Below are 18,703 nucleotides of genomic sequence, written 5' to 3'. Positions count from 1 at the left end.
TGCATCGAGAAAATTTAACCACCCATGTTGATAATCATTATTCAGTATGAAACTCCTTGGAGGCTTATTTTTAATGTTCAGTTTGTAGCAAAGTTTTGAATACTGTTTCGGTAACCATTTCGATTAAAGCACTGGAATGAATTATTTCAATACCGGTATGTTTCGGTGTACTATTTCAAGATTAATTATATATTGTATATAAATATTTATATGCATATATAAACTAACAACTAATAAAATAAATACATATAATATTTAAGTGTGTATCATGTATATGTGTATATATATATAGAAGAATTGAATATTTATAAAATGAATATATGTTGAAAAAAATAAAACCTAGAGTTAAGATACAAAAATAAAGAAAAAAAAATTAAAGAATAGATAAATTATTAAAAATAATTATATCTAAAAAAATAGAGAGTAAGAGGACATATTTAAAGTTATAAAAAAATTAAAATTATTTAAATATATTTATATTTTAGAATTAATTAAATACCATTTAGATTTAAAATTTACCAAAATACCATCTAAATATAAGAAAATTCTAAAAAGAGTGCAAAATAGAATAAGGGCCGAAATGCTTAATTCTGGCCGAAATGGCCAGAATTTGACTGAAATGGCCTAAACGAGATCGAAATGACCAAAATTTGAAGTGAAACAAAATGAAATAGTAAAGTGTATTGGACACTATACCGGAACGGAAAATTCCGGCCATTTTGGCCGGAATGGAACGAAATTCAAAATCTTAGTTTGTAGTGGTATACTAATTCTAAACTGAGATATAGATACCTTGTCAATAATTATAAACCTTATCTAATATAAAGGCCAGTTGGTGAGGCTAGGCATTTGCTGAAATACATTCAACAACCCTGACAATCATCGTTCATTAATCATAGCTTGACTATTTGCAAAATAAGTTACATTGATCAAATTTAAAATTTTCTTAAAATTGTAACTAAGAATTGCAAAGCTACAGACCCAGGTAAAAATAAAAAATAAACAATCGAGTACACTGTGTATTACATTTTAGAAAGGAAATTAAAAACAAACCAAAGATTGGGAGAAAGAAAAGTAATATCCACGGTTTGGTGTAAACACTATAGTAACAAGTTCTAGACTATATGTTGAAATTGCGTCCAATAACTGGTAACAACACTTCCAAAATCATCATCTACAATTGACACCTTTTGAATGATTCGGTCCCCTAACATCATTTGCGAGTGACAAATCCAAAGAGTATGCCCTGTTGTCTCCTCTTCTATTTGCATAATGAGCATAGAGTCGCCTGTGATCTTCCTTTTCTTCAATTCAGCTTTGTGGGTATTGTATCCGTACAAGTTCTCCAAATCATTCATTTTAAGGCTTATAAAACTACAGAGAAAGTAGAAACTATAATAAGCAACAATAGCATCAAGGTTTTCATATCATAAATACCTATTTGCATACTAGCCACAATAAATCACAAACAAAAAGAAAAAAGGATATGGTCCAACAAAAAAGAAAGATCTATGAAAAGACAACTTGTTTGAACACAATGTAATAAAAAATGGGCTCAGAATATGCAGGACAAACTACCACCACATTCATAAGTTCAAGAGAAATCGACATTGAACTTTGCAAACATTTGAGAGGTCAAAAACAAAATCATGCTTGCAATGATAGGCCAAGATAATACTATTCGTATCAAAGGAACAAAATCTTTATAGGAAATAGCTCATACTAACCCAGCTCGCCTTGACTTTGGAACATTTTCTTTAATTTGGAAAACCAAGGATCTTGGAGCCTGCTGGCTCTTAAATTTAAGAATGAATACCATGAGTGACGAATAAGGTTGTGATAAGAACCTATCTAGTTGACATATAAAGAGTATATTTCATGATCATTAAACTGTGAAATTGCATTTTGCATTCCATGATCGCCAACACTTGAGACTAATTTACACAGCAATTGCATTCTGTCAGCCAACCATTGAATTGAAAGATAATAGAGATAGAGAACAGATCAAAGTTGCCCAAAAGTGAGAGATACAAAATTACCTTGAAGTGGACATCCCTTATCGATCAGCTTGCAAAGCATTGAACTATAAAGTTTTCCTCGGTAGTGAAACTTAGGAAGCCTTTCACAAAAGCTTCTCAAACCACTATTGAAACCACAAGGGTTGCAGTTGTTACATCTGCAAAGAAACCATTGTCAACCATTATTTCAATATATTCCACTGCCCTTTATGATTCATTATGTTGCAAAAGTTCTTGGATAATTGGGTTACACGTGAAATTGTCAGGCAAGCAACCATTCCCATCAATTTTCTCAAGCAGCTCCCAGGCTTCATCTCTAAGTCCCTATTTGCATGGTCCTTTGATCATTATACTGTACGTCCAAATATCAGGGTGCAACCCTTTGGTAGAAAGACTACAGAATAGTTCTTTTGCAGTCAAGTTTCAAAATACCATACTCTAATTTAATCTTGCAAGTACAAACACCATTTTTGGCAATACAAACAAAACAAGCCTTGAAAATAAGAAACATAAATATGGGCAGAAGCAACGACGTAGAAGGAAGGAAAAGGCCAACATACCAGCTTGTACAAGAATCAGAATGGCTCGTAGCAAATATACTTGGTGCTAAGGAATACAATCATTACTCAATAAAGAACTCTACTGAGTTATATTATTTAATCTTGTTGCACACCTGGCATTGCCCAGCACAGGTGGATGACTACACACTTCCTGCGGTCAAAATTCAGTTAAACTGAAAGTATATTAAAAGATAGTTACAGAATACATTTGAGACATAAGTTGGGAAGAAACAACATCAGTTGCTCAATAACAGCATTTCTGCATCTTCACTTAGAAATTTTGAAAATCTAGCAGCCTATATGTACACAAAAGTACAAAGAACTAAACAATAGATATGGAGTTCTATCTAAATGGGAGGGATGGAGGCATGGAACAATCAGAAGCACCAAACTAACTTCTATGTACTTTACTCTAAATGCTGATGGCTGTGTGATACATAATTAAATGGTATTGTGGCCTTCTTATGGAAAATGCTAGCCTATGGACAATCAGATAAATCAAGGTTCAAGAATCATTGGTGACACTGAAGAAGAGCATTATGTGTAAACAGGTCAGCAATCAGAAATCATGAGGATCAGACCATTCGAAAAAATTCATGCTGGGTTCTGACCAAAGCCAAAGCCAATCAGAAGGCTTGATATAGACAGTAACATAGACTGGTTGCAGTTGGATTGTCCATTCTGATTGTAAACACAGTGGTATAACTAGTAAGCACTACGTTTTGCACCAACGCAAGATCAGACCAGCAAATGTCCATGATATCTTACTTTTGTTATAAATTATAATAGCTAGCATCTCCGATGTTCGTAAAGTAGAGGATTTCATGATCATAAAGCGGCTACCTTTGTGCCGGACTGCAACTAAATTGCTTACAATCTAGCCCATGAACAAACAAGCAGATCCCATTGTTAGCAACTTCCTTAAGTTGATAATCTATTCAATGTACACTAGTCTTGATTGGTTCAAAGTCCAATATACAAAAAGTTACAGCAAGTTTATGATACAAGGGCACCCAGCTTTAAAAATGAGTAAGGTACTTACTGCACCTTATCATAGAGGATAATGCAGTACACTTCAGCATAATAAATACTTCTATTAGACAATATTTCCAACATACTTCTCACAAACATAATATCATCAGGGAAAATTTAAAAACATTCACATCAGAAAACAATGGAGATACAACCACCAAAATCCCAGAGTCTAATTTCCGCTGCAAGTACTTTCCATCGGTCAAACATTTCAATGAAAGATAATAGAGGCGGAGGACTGATCAATCTTGGCCATAAAAATGAGAGATTTAAAATTCACTTAAAGTAAATAAACATTCCCCATAGATCAGCTAGTGAAGTGTTGAAGTATATAGATGTTCTTGGCATTGAAAACCAAGAAAGCCTTTTACAAAAGCTTCTCAAACCACTCTCGAATTGCCTTATCGACTTTAGTAGCAGACAACAAGTCAATCACCATGGTCGCAGTTGTTGCATCTGCAGAGAAACCCTTGTCAACCATTATTTCAATATATTCTGCTGCCCTTGATGTGTCATCACGTTGCAGTAATCCTTGGATAATTGTGTTATACGAGAAATTGTCAGGCAAGCAACCATTCCCATCCATTTTCTCAAACAGCTCGCACGCTTCATTTATTAGTCCCTCTTTGCATAGTCCTTTTAACATTACATTGTAAGTGTGAGCATCAGGTTGCAACCCTTTGGTAGAAAGACTACAAAAGAGTTCTTTTGCAGTCACAAGTTTTCCCGCATCACACATAGCATCAATCAAGATGGTGTAAATCACAATATTAACGTCCAACTTTTTGTCTACAATCTCTCGAAACAATGCCATTGCCTCCACAAAACATCCGTTCTTAAAAAGACCATCTAACAAAATGGCATAAGTTTGGATGTTAGGATGTTCTCCACAAACTTGCATCTCATGGAGTAGATCTAACGCAGCCAGAGGTCTCCCCACTCGGCAAAACCCACCTAGAAAAGTGTTGTAAGTGACAACATTGGGAATCATTCTCTTGTCTAACATTTCATGAAAGAGATTTATTGCCTCAGCAATTCTCTTACTTTTACAATATCCATTGATTAGTGTGCTATAGCTAAAAACATTAGGAGAACAACCCCTCCTAACCATCATATTAAATGTTTTGATTGCCTCATCCATTTTGTTTTGCTGACAATAACAATCAATGAAAGAGTTGTGCGTGACTACATCTGGCTCTATGCCTTTCTCAGTCATCATATCAAAAGCTTCTTTTGCCTCCGTCATCTTCCCCTCTTTTACAAGCGCATCCACCCATACATTGAAAGTGCGCACATTTGGCATGATATTCCTTTCTTCCATATCAGTCACTAATTTAGCAGCCTCTTTCCAATGGCCAAACTTGCATAGGCCCTGAAGTAAGGGATTGTAAGTAAAATGGTTTGGCTGAATGCCTTTACTCGTCATTGTGGAAAAAAGTTTCAAGGCATCAGTCAACAATCCGTCCTTGCACAAACTGCAAATGATTGTATTATACGATGCTGCATTAAGTACAAAATTTGCATCTTCCATCTTCCTAAGCGAGTTAATGGCCAGATCAGTTTCACCTACCTTACACAGAGCATTAATTACGGTCGCATAGGTAAATTCATCAGGTTTAAATCCCTTCTTCCCCATTTCATCAGCCAAATTCACCGCTTCAGCAATTTTACCCTGGAGACAAAGCCCCTTGACAAGAGTGCTTATAGACACACAGTTGGGTTGAAAACCAAGTTTCAAAATTTTTGCCAAAACAGAGAACCCCAAATCAACACGGTTAAGATGGCAGAAGCAATTAACCAAAATATTGAGAGTATGAAGAGCAGGAGCAATTTCTAACAAGTCCATTTGTTTTACCAATGTGATCACAGTTGAGTGATGCTTCGCTCTTGCAATTGATGTCAGCAATTGAGTAAAAGACACAACAGAAGGCAAAGGGTGCATGCGGACCATTCGATCAAATAAGCCCAAGGCACCGTCAAGATCCTTGAAGGTCCCAGTTTTGCATTGATCTCTTACATATTTTAATAACTGTTTGGGGCTTTCCCTATATTCTCGAACTCTGGTGGAAGAGTTGGTGGCTACACTACGGAGATAGTAACTGCTTGAAGAATGGAATGAAAGATGCCATACACGACAATAATCAAGAATCAAATGATTCGAGAAGAAGAAAAGAAGCGAGTTCAAAGATTTAGGAGTTGTACCCATTCAGTATTTCCAGGAGAACGAAAAGCACAAGCAGATCAGATGAGATAAGCAGAGGTAGAAGCACTATTACCCATTTTCATCATCTTCGGCTCTCCTTCCCATTCTCACAATCTTTTGAGTATGGAAACCAGAATATATTGCGTTATGTTCCAACATCGAGAACTTCTTCAACAGAGAATTTCCTAATTCACCATATAATGATATAACTCTCTTCAAATTCACAATAGAAACCAAAAATAAGAAATCAAAATATGGTATGTAGGAAAATGACAAGCCAAAGCAGAAATGAGAAATCTCAGATAGAGCGTGGCAGATGGTAGTGACGGCCGGAAGTTCTGAGTTCATCCATGCGCGATAAATAACATTTTTTGTGAAACCCTAAACCCACCAAATGTGGGTCCCGAATTTGTGTCCCGAGTCCTTTCTTTTTATTTTTTTGTTTTGTTTTTTTTAGTCGAAGTGTTTTTTTAAAGAAAAAGTATTAGCATCAGCCCTGTTTGGAATCAACCCCTGCACACCTTATGTGTCATAGAGTAAAATGACTAAAAACACCCCCACAACAAAAACAAACCTTTCTCCCTCTCTCTACCCCGTGTGTCGCCCAAGCCCCCCGCCCCCGCCCCTCCTCTACCCCCACCCCCACCACTCGGCGTCGGCATCCTCTCCCCCCACCCGGCCCCTCCTCTACCCCCACTCCCACCCTACGTCCATCTAGGCCAAATGAGAGATGCGATGGAGAGACCCATTTCGGGTTGTGAGATGCGATGGAGAGGGAGGAGAGGGTTGCCATGACTTGGATTTGACGGTGGGGGTTACTAGGAGGTCGTGGGGCTCAGTGGTGGTGGCTGGGCTAGCATACGGCGGCGGCATGGTGACTAAATTCATGTAAGACCCATTTCGAGAGAGGAGAGGAGGGGCTGCGGGTGGGGGCTGCTGTGGAAGGTCGAAGGTGATTGGAGGGTCGCCGGTGTGAGGGAGAGCCGGTGAGGTGGTCGGTGGCGATGATGGTAGTGCACGGCGGTAGCGCACAGCGGGGTTGGGTGAGTTGAGAGAGAGAATTGGGTAGGGGGAGGGATAAACGACGTTGGCTTTGTGTTTAAAATATATATATATATATATATTACACGTAAGGTGTGCTACGGATCAGCCGTGAACAGTGGCTGATCCGTAGCAAACCTCTTCTTTTTCAGTAATGTTACTGATTTTTTTATTTTTAAAAAATATTTAAGAACATAAAAAATGAATGAAAAAAATAAAAATAAATAAATAAAAAAGCTCGTCTTGGGACCAACCTCCTGCTATGGTGGATGTAGCACTGCTCTGTTACAAAAGCTTTTAAGAAAACTTTATTTAGTTATTTATTTTTCATAGCTTTTAAGAAAACTTAGGCAGTGGCTATATGATTTTTTTTTTTTTTGATAAATTGAAACATTTTTCGTCTTTATAAGATGTTTGATATCCTTTAATAACAGTGATTTTTTGGTTATTTTTGGTCCATTGTGTCATTGTGTGTAATTTTGGTTGTCCCTCACTACTCCATTTTATGTTTTGTTCCTACAGTATGGTCTTGTTTTTGCTTAATCGAGTTTGGATTTTAATTCTTTGGTTTCTTGTTCATGTTATATGTAAGGGTGCAACCGATTCAGTACGGTCTGGTTTTGTACATTTTTTAGAATTAAACTGATATATACCAATTTTAAAAATTTAAAAACTGATATCGGATAGATTCACTATCAAAACCAATACTCCCGATTTTTTCGATTTCTGTTTGGTTCGTTCAAATTTTTTTGGTTTACAGATTATCTATATTAGTAATAATATAATGTTTACATATACTAAATTATTATTCTATTTATATTATAGTATAAGTACATTATTTTATAATAATTAACAAATACTAATATAGTATTGCATTTAACTATAATCTATACAAAAATTCTACTCGTAACCAACTAGGGGAACCCTCGTGGCTTCGCGTCTGATGTGAAAAATTAGAAACAATGTTGTTTCTAATTTGATAGCCAAGCAGAGATTGAAGTGGATGGTGGCCTCCATCCCCACGAAGATAGAAGCCTTTGTCTTCATCTTCTCCATCCCATGAAGCCCCTATCGTCTTCTCCACGAAGTCACCGCCTCACGAAGCCCCCCATTTCTTCTGGTCATTCTAGAGCTCCCTGCATGGTTTAGCTGCGCTTCCAATCAAGCAAAAAGAATTACGAGAACCATAAATAAGCACTAGTTTTTAGCTTATTCAAACAAATTAATACAGTTGGGTTCTTTTCTCTCAACTAAGAATGTTATCGGGAATCTTGCTTCGGGTATTCTATAGAATCATGGGAAGAAGAAACACGACGAAAAAGAAAGATGGAGAAAAGAGAAAATCTCATATCTTGGTTTCCACCCATTTTCACTATAAACGATTTTTCACTATCATTTTTGCTACAAAGATGGAAGGACAAAATCTCAAATCTCGTTTTGCAACTATAAATGAGGGGAAAAAATGTGACAAAGAAGAAAGATGGTGGAAGGACAAAATCTTAGATATGGTTTTTTACCCATTGTCGCTATAAACAATTTTCACAATCATTTTTTTATACAAAGATGGAAATACAAAATCTCATAACTAGTTTTCACTTAGAGAAAAAATAATTAAAATAAAAAAGCAGAAATGAATTTCGACAAAGGAAGGACAAAATCTCAGATCTGGTTGTTTTAGTTTTCATTCTTTTTTCTTCCTCTTTCATCTGTTTTGGTTTTCTTTCATTCTTCCATTCACTGTTTTTTAATAAACTATCATCTAACATCAACCGGCTCTCCAATGATTTCTCATACCGATTGTATATAGAAGAACTATAATCTATATAAGTTCTAGACTTTTTATATGAGTATATATGATCAAATTTGTAAACTTGTATTTACAAAAAAATATATATTATAATTGATTATGCCAAAAATGTAAAGGCACTGATATGCATGCAGAGTTTGATGATGGGAAATGAAATTTATGTTCCAGATGTTCTTGAATTTAAGGAGACTGGAGAGGAGGAGGGTGGTGATCAACTTGGGTTTGGTAATCATTAATTTTATTTTACTATTTTGATTTATTTATATTCATTTTGATTTTATTAGTATTAATTTCTAAATTAATTGTTGTAGCAATACATGAGATGAGTCAGATGATGTCTACCTCCGTTGCAGTACGATTTCGTGCTATTGGACCCACCATTGCCAATTTGCCATTTGCCATAGTTCATAGGTTTGTACAATTTGTATTGTCCCTTTATTGATTTTTTGTATTTATATAATTTTTTGTATATAATTGATTTTTGTATTTACATATTGTTTGTACAATATGAATATGTGCATCTCAAGCCTCAAATCTCAATGAGTTAATCATAATCCCAAGCCCCAGGACTAAAATGTAAATGATCTTTTCTCAATGTCTCATCTTGATCCCCATCTCATCATGGTTAGTCAGATTTTAGTTTTTAATTTTTCATTTCTAATATAGTAATATAAGTTTGTAATTTTAATTCTTGTTTCTTGTTTATAATTCTAATTTATTTTCCTATTAAATTGTTAATGTTGTTTCAGATTTTATAATCTCACATAGTCACACTCACAACATGCAACACTAATTACATGTATTTCCACTCTTGACCACCCGCCCGGGCTGTCCCAAATGTCAAACAGGTCTCTTAGTTCAATGAAATTTGAATCAGTTATTCTTGTATAATGTATTTAGTGATTTGTAATGTTGGTACAATGTTCCTTGAAAGCAGTTATTTGTAATGTTGATACAATGTTCCTTAGACATTTTTATGTTTGTAATTTTGTAATTGTTTAGTCTCAAATTTTATAATAGCTTAGTCATTATTATTAATTTATTAAGTAGTAGACTAGTACTTTGTAGTAGTACTTCATTAGCTCATGTGCTCTAAATTTGTATCATGTATATTATTTTTATTCATGTAAATTCATTTTTTGAATTTTTTTTTTGTTAATTTCTAGACCCAAGATGGTGCAGAACATTTTGGGCTCATTTCAATTGTTTTGTCCCAAAAATAGCTTATGGCCCAAAGGCCCATTAGGGGGGCGAGGGGGTAGAGTCGGTAGACGGAGGACCCCCCCTCCCCTGCACCCCAGTATGCAGACGAGGTACCTTGTAGGGTGAGGGTAGCATCCCTACATAACAATATCATTTTAAGTAATTTTATAAATTAACTATATAATTAGACAGTCAATTAAAATTGTTTTATCTGGCATTGAAAATTAAAAGTCTAAGATGAAAGAATACCATTTGACTTATTGATGAAAAATTGAGATCCATGTTAGCTTTACTTGAATCACTTATGCACAAACTGCCTTACAACAAAAATTTATTCATTCATGAGGTAAATACTAAATTTCAAAGTTACTCATACATCTAATGGCTATTGATTATAAGATGAGAAATGCTAAAGTGATGATAATTTATCACATTAGAACTAATGAAAAATGCCATACCAGGATGTCACATTAGAGAAATTAAAAATAAAACACAAAAGAAAAGAAATAATTAATAAATGAGAAAACAGACCATAAAAAGTCAAAATCAAAACAAGAAAATTTAATAAGTTAAATTTAAAAACATCTAAAATTAGAAATACAAAGACATATTAATTGTAAATTGCAATATAAATAAGTTAGAAAATTAACTAAAAAACACTTAAGTCCTGCCTGGGATTGTGTTATGAGTAGTAAAAAGTGTTTAAATAATCTTAAAAGCTCTTTAATAGAAAAACTAGATTGTTTGTGTTATATATTAAAGTACTTTTTAATCTCAAATAAACTAAAAAGTACATTTGAAGAATAACATAATTTTTTTTTTTTAAATAGACTTCATTTCATTCAATAAAATTGAAGTTATAGCTGTGACTAATCAATACAGGGAAAACCCAGATTACCAGCCAGACTACTCGACTGTTAAGAGCTCACTCGCCCACAAATTTCTTTATGATGGATATTGTCTTAATTTCTATAAACTCTCTCCTGACAATAGTTAATAGAGAAATCACTCTGTTAAAACTGAACTGAGCGATCTCTCTTCCAAAAAAAGAGAGGTACTAACACGCTTCGTCCTCCCAAAGAGGAGAATTACAATCACCCACCTTCCTCCAAATGAGTAGTGGAACATTACTGCTGTGGACATCAAGTCCAAAAGCATATTTTTTATTTATTTATAAAATAAAACAAAAACAAAAAGTACATAAAAATACAAACACAAAAACACTGACGTTGTCTAAACAAAACACATGGCCCAGTCTAAACCAAAACACATGGGCCCAGTTTGTTTGCAAGTGGGAGCTCTTAAGGTTTCATCATATTCTTTATGCCGCTGCCTCCCTTTCCTTTGCGAGCCCACCAATGCACGAGCACCAACTTCTACACTAAGTTCACTGGAGCTGCATTTCGACACGAGCACTGGATTCTGCACATCTGAGAGTCCACGTTTCCGCACATCTCCCGCTCATATGTTCCCCCTCGCTCCCAAGACCCATCTCGTCCTGCACCGCAAACCGCCCCGCGCCCAGGAGCTGTGTACTTCCCCCCTTACCTGCATTTCAAACTGCCATTCTAGAGGCCATCGTTACCTTTCAGTAACGTCCACCGTGGAGTTGCCGTCTATTGTACAGACCAGCCACATTTGCAAGAGGATTTATTCCCCTGTTTTATGCTCTGAAAACAGAGCATTTGCATGAACCAAAACCAAACGCTGCCAGTCCACGTTGCACCCAACTGATCGGGAGCAACTTCCCTACCGACCGAGAACATCCTCCCTTTTCATGCACATCCTCAGGAGCCTCAATGTTGTTCTGCATTGCCACTCGCCCCAAGAAACTGAAGGCCATCCCGTTCTTTCTCTAACCACCAGAGTCATAACTGCTGCCTCCACTTCTTGAGCGTGCCCTAGCTGCACTTCAACTCTGTTTTTGACCGGAAAGAGGGAGAGAGAGATGAACCACCGAGATCTTGGGCTAGGCGCATGAGCCACGACATCACACCTTCATAGTAGTTCATCACCCAGCACCTTATTCAAAAACACCAGACAAAACAAACAAGCTAACTAAAAAAATAGTAAAACAGAAAGAGGAGGGAGAGAGTGAGGAAGGGAGGAGGGAGCCAAGCCCTCTTGGGACGGCTCTGTGTTTTTTCTTTAGAGAGTGGTGGGAGCTTCTCTTTCTCTTGTTCTTTTGTTCTACCAAAAAGCTCTGTTAGGAATAGCATAATTTTGATACTTTTCCTCAAACATGTTTTTCTGTATAATACGAAACATAACTCGAATTTTAAAAAGATTGTCAATAGGTGAAAATACACATATAACTTTAAGATAATTATAGTTTTCAAAACTTTCAAAGATATGATCGTAATTGTTAAGAAAATTAAATAATCGTCATTTTTACCTCAAAAAATACTTTTTAAATTTGTTTCTAAATAGATGTAACATGTGTGAAAAAATGTATAGTTGCCAAATAATAAATAACTTTCTAGTAGTATAACTTAGTAATTCAACTATAAACCCTAAACCCTAAAGTTATAAGCCATTTTTCTTGCCTCAATTCCAAACATGCACTTAATTAAATTTAAAAAACTGAAATTATTAAATAATAAGAAGTTTCTGATTTTATGGGTTTCTTTTTTTTTTTTTTTCCAGTTTTAAACATTATTTGATTTTCTCATTTAATTAATTAATTAATTTTATTCTTATAAATTTGGAAAGTGTATTTTTATTTTTGTAGTTAATGTAACAAATATTTTCTAAAAATTTTGATTTTGTACTTTATGTTATCCTCACGTGATTCTTCTTAGTGTAACAAATGAGCATCATGTTAATATTTTTCATTAAACTATAAAAGACGGAAGGAGGGACCACCTGAAATGTTTTATTTTATTTTATTTTAATTACTACCTCAAAATATATCTAATAAAATAATAATAATAATAATAATAATTACATTTTTTTTTTTTTGGGGATTGGGATGTTACAGAATAACTGAGAAAAAAAAAAAACTTGTTGAAAAGGAGGCCAATCAAAGGGGCTTTGCTACATACAGTCGTCAGATGCAGTCGGCGTACAGTCGGCTATACGAAATGAATAAAAAAAAATTATAATTTTTTTTTTTTATATTCAAGGGGACGTACATGAATTATAAAAAGTTATAAAATAATTTTTTTTTTCATGTAGGTCCCGTATTAATTTTTTTTTACAGCCGACTGCACGCCGACTGCATCTGCCGACTGCAAAAAATATTTCTCCAATCAAAGAGATCAAAATAACCACATTAACAACACAAATCCAAGGCTAATACTCACACCACTTACTAAGCTACATTTCAATCGTTTTAAGGCTTATTAAACTTCAGAGAAAGTAGAAACCATAATAAGCAACAATAGCATCAAGCTTTTCATATCATAAATCACTAATGACAAGAAAAAAGGATATGGTCGAACAGAAAAGAAAGACCAATGAAAAGAAAACTTGTTTGAACACAATGCAATAAAAAATGGGCTGAGAATGTGCAGGACAAACTACCACCACGTTCATATGTTTGTGAGATAACACCACATTTCATCTTGAAATTAAAATTGGACCTTGGAGCCTGCTGGCTCATAAATTTAAGAATGTCTACCATGAGTGAAGAACAAGATAGTGATAAATCTTGTGGACTTATAAAGAGTTTATTTCATGATCATTACTGTGAAATTGCATTTTGCATTCCATGATCACCAAACCTTGAGTCTACCTTTGTGCCCGACTGAAACCAAATTGCTTGCCTTCTAGCCCATGAAAAAAGAAGCAACTCTTGTTATCAGCAACTTCCTAAAGTTGTAATCAATTCAAACTGCACTGCTCTAAATTGGTTCCCAGTCCAATACCCAAACAGTTAAAAGGAAGCTTATGATCCAACAACACAGGGCTATCAAGCATGTAGAAAGGTACTCACTGCACCCTATCATGGAGGTTAATGCACTACACTTCAGTATGACGAGGATTTCCATTAAACTACATTTTTAATTTTCTACCCATATTCGTAATATCATTTCAGGGCATGTTTAAAAAATTAACTTGACAAAATAATGGAGATACAACTAATATACTTGGAGCTTAGGAATACAATAATTTCACAATAAAGCCCCTACTGAGTTATATTATTTAATCTTGTTGCACACCTGGCATTGCCCAGCAGAGGTGGATGACTTCACACTTCCCGCGGTCAAAATTCAGTTATACTGAAAGTAAATTCAGAAAAAGTTACAGAATACATTTGAGACATAAGTTGGGAAGAAACAACATCAGTTGCTCGATAACAGCATTTCTGCATCTTCACTTACAAATTTTGAAAATCTAGCAACCTATATGTACACAAAAGTACAAAGAACTAAACAGTAGAGATGGAGTTCTATCTAAATGGGAGGGATGGAGGCATGGAACGATCAGAAGCGCCAAACTAACTTCTATGTACTTTACTCTAAATTCTGATGGCTGGGTGATACAGAATTAAATGGCATTGTGGCCTTCTGATGGAAAATGCTAGCCTATTGACAATCAGATAAATCAAGGTTCAAGCATCATTGGTGACACTGAAGAAGAGCATTATGTGTAAACAGGTTAGCAATCGAAAATCATGAGGATCAGACCATTCGAAAAAATTCATGCTTGGTTATGACCAAAGCCAAAGCCAATCAGAAGGTTTGAGATAGACAGTAACATAGACTGATTACAGTTGGATTGTCCATTCTGATTATAAACACAGTGGTATAACCAGACTACATTTTGCACCAATGCAAGATCAGACCAGCAAATGTCCATGATATATTACTCTTGTTATAAATTATAATAGTTAGCATCTCTGATGTTCGTAAAGTAGAGGATTTCCTGATCATAAAGCAGCTACCTTTGTGCTTGACTGCGACTAAATTGCTTACAATCTAGCCCATGAACAAACAAGCAGATCCCGTTATTAGCAACTTCCTTAAGTTGATAATCTATTCAATGTACGCTAGTCTTGATTGGTTCACAGTCCAATATACAAAAAGTTACAGCAAGTTTATGATACAAGGGCACCCAGCTTCGAAAATGAGTAAGGTACTTACTGCACCTAAATGAGTAGAGTAGAGGATTTCATGATCATGAAGTGGCTACCTTTGTGCCTGACTGCAACTAAATTGCTTACAATCTAGCCCATGAACAAACAAGCAGATCCCATTATCAGCAACTTCCTTAAGTTGATAATCTATTCAATGTACACTAGTCTTGATTGGTTCACAGTCCAACATACAAAAAGTTACAGCAAGTTCATGATAAAAGGGCACCCAGCTTTAAAAATGAGTAAGGTACTTACTGCACCTTATCATAGAGGTTAGTGCACTACACTTCAGCATAATACATATTTCTATTAGACAACATTTCCAACATACTACTCACAAACATAATATCATCAGGGAAAATTTAAAAACATTCACATCAGAAAACAATGGAGATTCAACCACCACAATCCCATAGTCTAACTTCCGCTGCAAGTACTTTCCACCAGTCAAACATTTCGATGAAAGATAATAGAGGCCGAGGACTGATCAATCTTGCCCATAAAAATGAGAGATTTAAAATTCACCTGAGGTAAATAAACATTCCCTATAGATCAGCCAGTGGAGCGATGAAGTATAATGATGTTCTTGGCATTGCAAACCAAGAAAGCCTTTTACAAAAGCTTCTCAAACCACTCTTTTATTGTCTTATCAACTTTATTAGCACACAACAAGTCAATCACCATGGTCGCAGTTGTTTCATCTGCAGAGAAACCCTTGTCTACCATTATTTCAATATATTCTACTGCCCTTGATGTCTCATCATGTTGCAGTAATCCTTGGATAATTGTGTTATACAAGAATTTGTCAGGCAAGCAACCATTCCCATCCATTTTCTCAAGCAGCTCGCAGGCTTCATTTATTAGTCCCTCTCTGCATAGTCCATTGAACATTATAGTGTAAGTGCGAGCATTAGGATGCAACCCTTTGATAGAAAGACTACAAAAGAGTTCTTTTGCAGTCACAAGTTTTCCCGCATCACACATAGCATCAATCAAGATGTTGTAAATCACAATATCAATTTCCAACTTTTTGTCTACCATCTCTCGAAACAATGCCATTGCCTCCACAAAATGTATGTTCTTAAAAAGACCATCGAACAAAATGGCATAAGTGTGGAGATCAGGATGTTCTCCAAAAGCTTGCATCTCATGGGGTAGCTCTAACACTGCCAGAGGTCCCCTCACTCCGCAAAACCCACCTATAAGAGTGGTGTAACTGACAAAATTGGGAATCATTTTCTTGTCTAACATTTCATGAAAGAGATTTATTGCCTCAGCAATTCTCTTACTTTTACAATATCCAATGATTAGTGTGCTAGAGTAATCTGGTGGAAATATTCAAAGTTGGTTATAACGGATGGAAAAAATAATAATAAATAATAAATGATTAATTAAAGCTAGCTGTTTGTTAGCTTTTCAGTTTTCTAGAATTAGGAAGGAAAAAGCTAGGGCGGGATCCTGCTTGGACCTACCACCTATTGCTCTAAATTTTATTTTATTTTTTAGTTTTTTTTCTTAGTGATTAGAAAAATATTGTTTATTAATATTGTGAATTTTTTTTCTTTTTAAAAAATATTAAAAAGTGTTCAATAATGATGTGAAAATAAATAAAAAAAATCTTTCGGCCTAGTGAGAGCTCCCACTAGGAGCCCCTAGCGGTGGGTGTAGACCAACCCATCTAGGAGGAAGATCATTTTTGGCACATGATGGGATTTTGATTCTGGAGATCAACTACCAATGTATAGGACTTGAATACACCGTCGAAGCACCAAAATCCATGAGCCCTCATATTGATACTACTATCTCTTCCTCTCACCACCGGCCTCTCTCTCTCTCTCTCTCTCTCTCTCTCTCTCTCTCTCTCTCTCTCTCTCTCTCTCTCTCGTTTGGATATTTGAAATGGGCCCGAGTTTAGTCATGTGCGCCCACTGATGACTTGCAAAATTTCGTATTACAGATTTTACAAGATCGCTCGAGCGGAGGCTTTTGGCCGCTTGAGCGAATTCAGGCAGATTCAAACGCTCGATTGCCGCTTGACAATGAGCTCGAGCGGGTTGTAGGAAAACAAAGATCACTCGAGCAGAGGCTTTTGGCTGCTCGAGCGAAATCAGGCAGAGTCGAACGCTCGACGTGCGCTCGATAGGACGCTCGGGCGAAATCAGGCAGAGTTGAACGCTCGATGTGCGCTCGAGCGAACATCGTAATTTGATAGATCAAGGGTTTTTCGCCGTCACACCATATAAAAGGAATTTTTCACTCTATGGCCGTGGCTGTTGACAAAAGAACACTTTTTGGGACAAAAAAACACAGTTAGAAGGATTCAATTCATCTGTTTGGGAGAGGGAATTCCATATATTGCATGTACGTTGGAATCATACACGAGCACAGATGGGAGAAAAGCATTGAATCATTTCCTTGAGTTTTTGAAGACGAGTTGCGGCTGCGAGGAGTATTTTTCAGCGTTTATTTTCTTCCAATATTCTCAGAGCATTAGGTGAAATCGATGAGCGGGTTGCAAATTAGCTGTATGAGAAAAGCATAGTGAAGAATTAGGTAAAATCGATTTCCTAGAAGTTTTCTTTCCCATAAATTTGATCTTTGAACGTCAGTTTTATTTCCTTTGCGTATTTCTCTTTGAGTTGATCTTAGTTTAATTTGCAACTACAAAAATCTTAGTGATTCCTCTAGATAAAATCGAGATTAGTATAATTTTAGTATTTGGCAAAAGTAAGGTACCAATCCCTGAGGATGATCTTTTCTTATTACTTTATTATAAAACTACGATACTGTGCACTTGCAGTTTTGCACCGATCAAGTTTTTGGCGCCGTTGCCGAGGATTGGTTTATTCTTATTCTTTTTGTCAATATCGATATAAAGTAATCTTGGTTTTAATTTAGAATTTTATTTTATCTTTGCTTTACAGGTGTGTTTTTTACGTTGGATGCGCCGTGCTAGATCTCGTGATATTATTCCTTTTGATCCAGAGATTGAAATAACTCTTAGATCACGAAGAAGAAATAAGATACTAGTCATGGCTGAAGAAGAATGTGAGGTACTACCACGCACCTTGAAGGACTATGTACGACTAGTTGTGAATGGAAATTACTTGAGCATAATACACCAGACAATTAATGCCAACAACTTTGAGCTCAAACCAGTTTTGATTAGCATGGTGCAGTAGGCTCAATTCAGCGGATCGCTACTCGATGATCCCAATATTCATTTGGCAATGTTCTTGGAGATTTGTGACACTGTGAAGATCAATGTTGTTATTGAAGACACCATTAGACTGAGATTGTTTCTTTTTTCTTTGAGGGACAAGGCTAGAGGTTGGCTACAATCTTTACAATTGGGAAGTATCATTAGTTGGCAGGACATGGCTGAGAGGTTTCTTGCTAAATTCTTTCCTCCTGCAAAAACAGCCCAACTCAGGAGTGAGATTGGCCAGTTCAAGCAAAATGATTTTGAGTCACTCTATGACGCGTGGGAGAGGTATAAAGACTTGGTTCGACGTTGCCCACAACATGGATTGCCAGATTGGTTGCAAGTTCAGATGTTCTATAATGGGTTAAATGGGCAAACTCGAACTATAGTTGATGCTGCTTCTGGTGGAACTTTGATGTCAAAGACAGTTGAGGGTGCTACTGCCCTTTTGGAAGAAATGGCCTCAAACAACTATCAATGGCCAACTGAGAGGACTTTGGCTAAGAAAGTTGTTGGAATTCATGAATTGGAGCCGATAGCAACCCTTTCAGCTC

At 35.9% G+C, this 18,703-nt stretch overlaps 1 protein-coding gene and 1 non-coding gene across 7 annotated transcripts; both read right to left on the bottom strand.

Moving 5' to 3' along the window:
- Window positions 1-848: 848 nt before the first annotated feature.
- Window positions 849-6,228, bottom strand: LOC122318394 (putative pentatricopeptide repeat-containing protein At1g12700, mitochondrial). Of its 6 annotated transcripts, XM_043135690.1 has the most exons (4): window positions 2,579-6,228; window positions 2,270-2,342; window positions 2,040-2,176; window positions 849-1,374 (listed from the first exon to the last, which is right to left on the bottom strand). In XM_043135690.1, exon 1 carries the CDS (start codon window positions 5,814-5,816, stop codon window positions 3,978-3,980), a length of 1,839 nt encoding a protein of 612 aa, XP_042991624.1. In that variant the 5' UTR covers window positions 5,817-6,228; the 3' UTR covers window positions 849-1,374; window positions 2,040-2,176; window positions 2,270-2,342; window positions 2,579-3,977. The 6 variants fall into 6 exon arrangements, with proteins under 6 accessions (XP_042991624.1, XP_042991621.1, XP_042991622.1 ...); XM_043135687.1 differs by having other exon boundaries at window positions 2,270-6,228; XM_043135688.1 differs by having other exon boundaries at window positions 2,040-2,412.
- A 12,141-nt stretch (window positions 6,229-18,369) lies between these two features.
- On the bottom strand, window positions 18,370-18,476 carry LOC122274815. The gene has a single exon (XR_006228359.1). It is a non-coding gene; the product is annotated as a small nucleolar RNA R71 (small nucleolar RNA).
- Between the last annotated feature and the right edge of the window lie 227 nt (window positions 18,477-18,703).

This window comes from Carya illinoinensis, chromosome 8 (genome assembly GCF_018687715.1).
Source record: "Carya illinoinensis cultivar Pawnee chromosome 8, C.illinoinensisPawnee_v1, whole genome shotgun sequence".
In the NCBI taxonomy this organism is placed as follows: Eukaryota; Viridiplantae; Streptophyta; class Magnoliopsida; order Fagales; family Juglandaceae; genus Carya; species Carya illinoinensis.
Note: the sequence above shows the minus strand (reverse complement) of the source record. Positions and strands in the feature narration are given on the sequence as shown.

Coding starts and splice junctions, on each gene's coding strand:
- LOC122318394 (XM_043135686.1), bottom strand. CDS start 5,816: ATGGGTACAACTCCTAAATCTTTGAACTCGCTTCTTTTCTTCTTCTCG.